This window comes from Ascidiella aspersa, chromosome 2 (assembly GCF_963924565.1).
Source record: "Ascidiella aspersa chromosome 2, kaAscAspe10.2, whole genome shotgun sequence".
Taxonomy (NCBI): Eukaryota; Metazoa; Chordata; class Ascidiacea; order Phlebobranchia; family Ascidiidae; genus Ascidiella; species Ascidiella aspersa.
In genome coordinates this window covers 15,798,530-15,806,469 of record NC_139448.1, presented here as the reverse complement: position 1 = coordinate 15,806,469, position 7,940 = coordinate 15,798,530, and the positions used below count along the sequence as shown (strand labels likewise).

Here is a 7,940-nt window from a genome sequence, read left to right as displayed (position 1 = left end):
TGCACTAAATCACTAGGCTAAGGTAAAAAATCTACAGTAATTTTTTTAGGAACAATCACTATTGGGAAAATTTTAAGGTACATTTTATCTAAAACAAAAACTATACAGATTAAATAAACCATTCTTTTGTATTTCTAATACTTATGGTAGACATTTTTCGCGTGATAACTTTGTATCAGCTTTAACTCTTTAAGCTACAGAAGCAAATGAAGATGGTTGTTTCATTCTTTGTGAATGGCGTGGCTTGTGTAGTCGATCCAGGCCGGAAAAAATAGTACGACCGTACCGACCGAAGAAATTAGCATAAAAAGGGCAAGGAATATTCGGTCCATCACCATGGCTGCATACATCCATTCTTCAGTCTCCTAAAAAACGAAAATAGAATCAAGAGGTTCAGTTTTTTCTCGACCCCCACGTTTCATAAGATGGCATAAAACGAGGATTTAAAAAAATTGCTGTTGAAAAATAGGGTTTATTTTGTGCAAAAAACTCTTAATTTAAAAGCACAAATGGCAAATAAGACAAATCGTAATATTTGCATATCTATATAATGACATTTACAAAAACGTTTTGGGCAAACATTTGCGAGAGCCATTTGCTCCACAGCTTTATGGCTGGCGATAATCCATGCAAAAACTGTTAGGCGGCTAAATAACATTTATCATTTATCTAATTTTATTTGGCAAAACTTGTATTTTGAATATATTTTCATGATATGTTTATCTTCAATGCTAAAAATTGTATCTAATTTGAGATTGGAAAAAAAGGAATTAGTTAAACAGGCCAAAATCAACTAAAAATGCAAAAATCCGCACAAAATATTTCGCATTTAAATATCTAAAATTAACAAAGATATAATTTTAGGGGTTTACGGCCTGCTGTTCTCCAGTAACCACTTTAATGCAAAACCAATTGGTCTAACTCTAACTGAATACATACCCGTCGTTGACGTATCTTCTGCTTTATGCGCTTGACAAAGAATCGAACGCAGGCCAAAGCAGTGGCTAAGTATGCGTTGTGAGAAGGAGAGCCGGTCCCTTTCATACTGAAACAAAGCGAAATATCGAGAGTTAAAAAATAATCGCTTAACATATTAGATGTGTGTGTGATTGGGGCTTGTATTGTTTTTTGTTTTCATTTTTAAAAAGCAATATACTACAAAATGTCGGGGGAAATAACCTATTTTTTCGTTTTTGTCCTACGCTATTTTCGTTTTTGTTTTTTTCGTTTTTGTCCTACGCTAATTAAATACTTAAAGAACTTGAAGGAAATCGAGGTAAATACAGTAGTAACGGATCCTTTTTGCCAATGGTATTTTTATAATTATACTGTTAAACGCAGTCTGTTATGATTTAAAATGACTTGTGAACATTTAAATGGTTTAAAACTTACAGTCAAAATTCTGACAAATTTACAAATGTAATTTTAATCGTAAGAGAAATGTCAAAAACCATTCAGAAGAAGGTAACATGGTAATTTACATCTAAAACAATATGTTATACAATTTAAACATTGAATTTTACAGAAATTTATTTTGTTAAAGGGATGAGATATTTCATTTACGTAATATCTCCAAATCTTCCCGGAATATTTTTTTAATATCTCACTCGACAAACGCTAAATCTGCTACATGTCTTATACACTAAACAAGGGTTGTTTCTTCCAGTAGTCTCGATGTACAAATGATAAACTTAAAGTTTTACTTGGGTGTGTGTGGGAAGTTGTTTAGTGTCCGGTGTCCCAGTGTGGAGTTGAGGTCGATAATGGGAAGGTTCCACTGGATTCGCCCGGAGAAGGGCCGTAGACAAAGTATTCTCGGCGCTGCGTTGAGAAGCACGTAACGCAACCTGAGTGGGAGGGACCTGCCAAATATCGAAAAGAAATACAACCGCTCTAAAAAATTTGGAACATACAGTGAGCTAAAAAGCGATAATACCTTAAGCAGAAAAGTCTATAAAACCATTGGATTAGGACCAACGACATAATCAAGCCAAATATGCAGTAAATATCCACTACGGAATAAGAACTTAATCGTCGAAATAAGACATAAACCTGTAGGAATAAGTCCTAAATTTATCGGAATAAGGCCTAAATGATCAAATTAACTCCCGAAACTGTAAGGAGAGGGTATTGGACGATCGGGGCACATGAGTCTGGCAACGACCGTTTTGGTGTCGACATTTGGGCGCCCCAATATGAATGGCGACGCTGTTTTGGCACCGGTTGTTTGGTCCTGTTTTGGGTACTGATGGGTATATGGTAGGGTTAGAAAATGGGTTAGGGTTGAAATTAGCAGGGGAATTAGTGATGTACTTAGGGGTGGGGTTTGGGGCTAGGTAAACTGTTGTATAGGCCTGATTCTTGCCATTTAGGTCTTATTCCGACGTATTTAGAGCTTTTGCGATTTAGACGTTATTACAACTTAGGTCCGGTATTAGTCCCAGTTTGGTCTTATTCTGAGCTGTGTTTTAATCCAAAGTTGATGTTGTTCTTATTTCAATCTTATGACTGGAGTCCAAATGATTTTCATTTGTTTATTGAGCAAGAAAGCTCCTTTGCTTGTTTTAAACCAGGGCTGCGGAGTTGAATTTGGGACTTGACGGCGTCGGTTTGCTTCGCTGTCGTCGCACTCGGGACTCGATTAGGACTATACCCACCAGCCGCCACACAACCACGTATTTTAGGTCAGAGGTTCCCAACCTTTTTTACACTGTGGCCCCCTTTAAAATTTGGAGAAATCAATGGCCACCCCTATTTTTTCAACCTTTGAAAAAATACAGAAATGTCAATTTATTTAAAAACTGGTTTATACAGTAGCTGGCAGTTAGAATGATAAATTGATATAAATACAACACACAATAAACATGATAGTAGCCTGCATTAGTAAATTTGGTCAATGTGATGGTTAAACATGTTTCTGCTTTTATAATGTCTTAATTGCTGATTTAGTGGTGGAAAGAGCCAGCCGCATGTCATATTGAATATCCAAGACACTGCGCTGCTTTCTTTTCACAAGTAACATTGTTGAAAATCCACATTCACAACGATATGTTAATGATAAAGGCAACAGCAATGGCATGACAATTTCATTAAGCTTAGGGTACGAATTGCTTAGTTTTGCCCAAAATGTGGTCAAACTATCCTTCTCAAAGCTAAATTGGGCTGCCGTCTCTTCTTTCAGCTTTTAGAGTTCATTTAATTTAAATTTATTTTTGTTTTGTTATAGTGGAGTAGAAGATAATAAACTAAAAAAAAATACTATTTTATAATTTTTTTCGTGGCCCCCTTGAAAAACGTTCATGGCCCCCTAGGGGGCCATGGCCCACAGGTTGGGAACCCCTGTTTTAGGTGAAGGAGTTATTTGAACCTGTATAAGTGGATTACTGTACACTACAGTGTAGAGTCAAACCGGACTTGGAACTAGACGAACCGAAAAATTGAGCCAGAGTCGGACTCGGGCTGCTTTAAATGACTCCGCAGCCCTTGGTTAAACACAATTTATCATTTATAATTAAGGCGCAAAAACTTGCCTGTGGGTTGTGTTGTTGCGGTAGTGGACGTTAATCACGGCAGTAGTGATGATGATAGAGAGCGTGATAAAGATCATGGTGAAGAGCAGGTATTCTCCAATAAGCGGGATGGCGTTCGATGTGGAGGGGATAATCTCGGTAATGACCAGGAGGTAGAACGTGTGAGCCAGCAGAACTGAGATACAAAGGGTGATCTTCTCTTGCGAGTCCGAAGGAAGATAAAAGACGAGGCCTGTGCAGAAAGAGAAGTAGCCTATAGAGACGTTTTTACAATTAAAGTTTAGCATAATGGGCGTGGTTAATAGTAATACTGCATTTGAATATCAACTTACCGGTGAGAAAGGATATTCCGAGGCAAGGAGTAATTAGGAAAACGGTATAGAAAAGAGGAAGTCGACGCATTATAAAACAATATTTCAAACCGTATTTTCCCATCATGACATCGATTTGCTGCTGGTAGTTTGTTCTAAGAAACGGATAGTGCGCGGTATTTTGCTGATACATCAATTCAATTTGTTAGCTAGAATAATTTCGCTTACGTCAGATTCTTTACGTGGTAGTTTTCAACGTGCGTGTCCACTATTTCCCATTCACCGTTGTTGAGAAAATGCGATAGGTCCACCTGCAGTAAAGTCCTAATTAACCCCAAGGCGTGGTTTGCGTAAATGTTTTTGGTATATACTATACCCAGCAGTAGTGCAGTATTTTTTATTAGCGTTTTTATTATTCTTCAGATGGGCGTTAAAAAAATTTGGTTTATAGAAATAAACGATTTTCATTTGGCACTAAACTATAGCTTGGTGGTAACAGCGTAAAGCAATCGTCCATTATTAAATACTTTGTGAACGTTTGGACTTAAAGACGACGCTTACTGTGGGTTTTATGTTGTTTTAAACAATTTACCTCGTCATCCATTGGTTCAAGCACAACTTGGTTGTGGTCATATGTCCAAGAAACTGTTAAAAAGTTTGAAGAAAAATGTTAAATGTTTAAAAAAAAAGAACGTTGTGCATTCGATCAACACCAGTTGTTTTCCAACAGTTTTAGTTGCTAATAGCCGTATACCGCCTATATTGTAAATACCCTGTGGCTGCGTGTGATTTTGGTTAAAAAAACGTCTTACGCAAAATTTAAGCCTACAAAGACCAAACGCGCAGTAAATAAATCGCAAAAATTACTCAAACTCGTAGTAAGCTGCTTGGGCATTACCTTAAAGCAGGGGTTCTTAAATTGCGTGAGCTAGTTTTAGGGGTCCATAAAAGCCTAATTCAAATAAGAAGTATCGGTAATCAATTTTCCAAGAAAAACAGTTTAATTAAAAAAAAACGGTTTTAAAATGAATGTATAGTAAGACTCAATCTCACTTTTACGTTTTTGTCAGCGAAATCAGCAGATTTATAAAGTCTCTTTGTATTGTGACGTAATTTTGGTTCACCGTGGTCCATGCAAACCAAAAAAAAATTAGGGGTCCGCGGTAAAAAAAAGTTTAAGAACCCCTTCCTTAAAGGCAATCGGACACCCCTTATAGCACGTGCAGCACAGGTTAAGAACTACGACAAATCTATCATCAACATAAACCAGCTGAACCAATCAATGTAAAACTTACCGAACTTCATGGAGCAGTTTTGAACATCGAATGGAAAGTAAGTGACGTCGATGTTGCACCACGACCTGAAAGACGCCGGAGGCTCCCAAGAAACTAGACCATTATGATGTACAACCGCGCGTGTCATGTGACTTCCAGTAAAGTTGCCGTCGGTACTGGAATATTTTTATTGGCCAATTTAGGAGTATTTTGGGCTAATTGGTTGTGTACAAAATTTCGTAAATTCTAGGACAATTCTTTAAAATAAATTATTACGGACGTAGAAAAAAAATTTAAAAATTCAAGTCTTATCAAGTAGACTAAATTTTCGAATAACGAGGATCTACTTTCCCATTAGAATAATATCCGGAATCCATATGTAGTCGGTCGGGACCTTGAAGTATGTTACATTTCCATAGAGCGCCGGATTCCATGTTAATTTTTTGTCTTGCCAACTCTGTGTGCAAAAAAAAGGTTAGCGTAAGTTTTGTGATGGGGTATGTTCTATTAATTTAATATAGGCGAGGGCCGGCAACAGTAGGAAAATGCATTAATGCAGTGGTCGGCAACCGCCGGTCCGCGATGAGTTTGTTACCGGTCCGTAGCACGGTTGCCAGATTAAAATTTTGTATAAACACGAACTGTACGTAAAAAACTGGTAAAAAGTGAAAAAGAATTAAATGTATTTTTATATTTAAGACACATTCACTTTCGTTTTAATATATTCCATGATTGATTGGTATGATGAAAAATTACAATTAGTATCAAGCTCCCTGGGTTCAAAACAACTAGTGTGCTGTGGCCATATGAGTTACATAGCACTTTCACAATATCAAAAATGCATCTTTTATTACAAAATCTAAATTCTAGTAGGCCTGTCACGCCCAAATTGGTCCGGCCAAAATCGATTTTGGTCGTAATCAAGCGCCAAAACTGGTCCGGTCGGATCTTAGGGTTAGGGTTTAAGGATAAATAAGCGATTTTGAAGGCCGGACCAGTTTTGGCCTAGCCGGACCTGTTTTAGCGGCTGTTCCAACGGTTTTGGCCCCGGACCAAATTTCGCGTTACAGGCCTACTTACAATATATCGAAAAATGGGCTAAAATATCATGTTTTTGATGTTTAAGAGTGCTCATCTTAAAATGCAATAATATCATGCTAACAATGTTTATAAACTATGTCCCATAATGAAATAATTTATTATTTTGATATTTAAGCAGGGAAGGTTTCGAAAAAACGTAGGATATGCATATTAATTAGTTTTAGCCTATATACTTTTAGACTCTATAAAAATGACAGAAAAAGCCAAAAAGCCTAATGATTTTTCTGACATCAACCACATTGAAAAAAGGACAGATTTGTGAACTTTGTTGTCAGAAAAGCCAATCTGGCTAGCCTAGTACGTATGTCTATTCTGTACTCTGGGTTCGTACTTTTTCATATTGCCATTATTATTTTTTCGTTTTTATATTACATAGGCTAATTTTTAAAGTGTAGTATAAGGCCTGGTCAAAAATGGGATCTGAAATACATTATTATAAGTTATACAAAGTGTGACTTCTTTTAAAAGTATGCTTTAAATATCCTTATAACAAATGGTAATAATGGTATGTATACAAGTGTAATTTAAGAAAAAAACGTTAAGGCCTAAAAGTTTTATTCAAATTAGCCGCGGGCTGGGTTAAATTCAATTCAATTGCTTGGCGGCGCAGATGCCGCCCGCGGGTTTCCCTAATTTCAATAATTCCTAGATAGGAACATCTCTTTGCGGCAAAACAAGCTTAAAGTTGCCATTAGAAAAAGTTGTAAAAAATTCCTTTACTGAACATTTGTTGTTTTTTTAAGGCCGGCTCATGACAAAATTTCAGTTTCAAACCGGTCCGCAGTGCAAAAAAGGTTGCCGACACCTGCATTAATGGCCCTTTTACTAAAATTTAATATACCGTGACATTTACCACGTTATGTTATTTCTTTCTCGGTTGAAACTAAAAAAACGCAAAACATTTTTTAAAAACCTTTGTTTTTAACATTTGTTAAGCCTTACGTGCAAATAAATCAAGTATTCTCTAAATTGTAGATGAGTTTTACAAAGCTGTATAAGGTGTAATTTAAAAAATGATCGCTTGAAACATCACAAAAAACGAGGTTTAATGGTCAAAAACGACAAAATAACTTCATTAAGCACAAGTTTGATGTGTTTAATTAAAAAAAAGTTTTAAAGTTGGTTTCGGTTGTGTATAATTCCGGTATTATACAGAGCGAACAGACCGACGCCATTTTCGGCAGATCTAAACGCCCGGTCGATCAATAAAACGTTGGTAAGTGTAAGTGAGCAGGGAACATGCTTTATCTGTAGGCTAGTATAAAGTGGATTACATATTTGTCAATTAATATATTCCAATGAAAATGTCACCTGTTTCATCCAAACATTGGTGCTCATCAACTGACGTTTCTCGTCGACGTCAAGGAGCTGTCTAACAACTAGTTTAAACTTAACTGTGATGCGGTCATTCGGATTTTCAGTCGGCCTTATCCACTTATTATAGCCGCCATCTTCAAGGCTCCGAAATAAATGCGAAAACAAGATTTCTTCGGTCTGCATCCTTTGAATTGCTAGTAAAAATAGCTATACATTAACTCAGAAATGAAACTTCAAACACAAATTAACAAACCTGTAGTAAAGCCGAGCAGATAACAACACACAAGGGCAAAAGTTATCCTTACAGAATATTCCATTGCCTAAAGGTAGACCAACGCTCAGGGAAAACTGAACAGTTTATACGCGCCTTAAAAACGCGCAGAGGAAAAAATCAATATAACCTATTC

At 36.6% G+C, this 7,940-nt stretch overlaps 1 protein-coding gene across 1 annotated transcript; it reads right to left on the bottom strand.

Moving 5' to 3' along the window:
* Nucleotides 1-221: 221 nt before the first annotated feature.
* On the bottom strand, nucleotides 222-7,716 carry LOC146163960 (neuronal acetylcholine receptor subunit beta-3-like). The gene is made up of 10 exons (XM_083380643.1): nucleotides 7,528-7,716; nucleotides 5,463-5,572; nucleotides 5,137-5,291; nucleotides 4,434-4,486; nucleotides 4,070-4,152; nucleotides 3,863-3,996; nucleotides 3,531-3,762; nucleotides 1,714-1,862; nucleotides 940-1,037; nucleotides 222-365 (listed from the first exon to the last, which is right to left on the bottom strand). Exons 1-10 carry the CDS (start codon nucleotides 7,714-7,716, stop codon nucleotides 222-224), a joined length of 1,347 nt encoding a protein of 448 aa, XP_083236769.1.
* Between the last annotated feature and the right edge of the window lie 224 nt (nucleotides 7,717-7,940).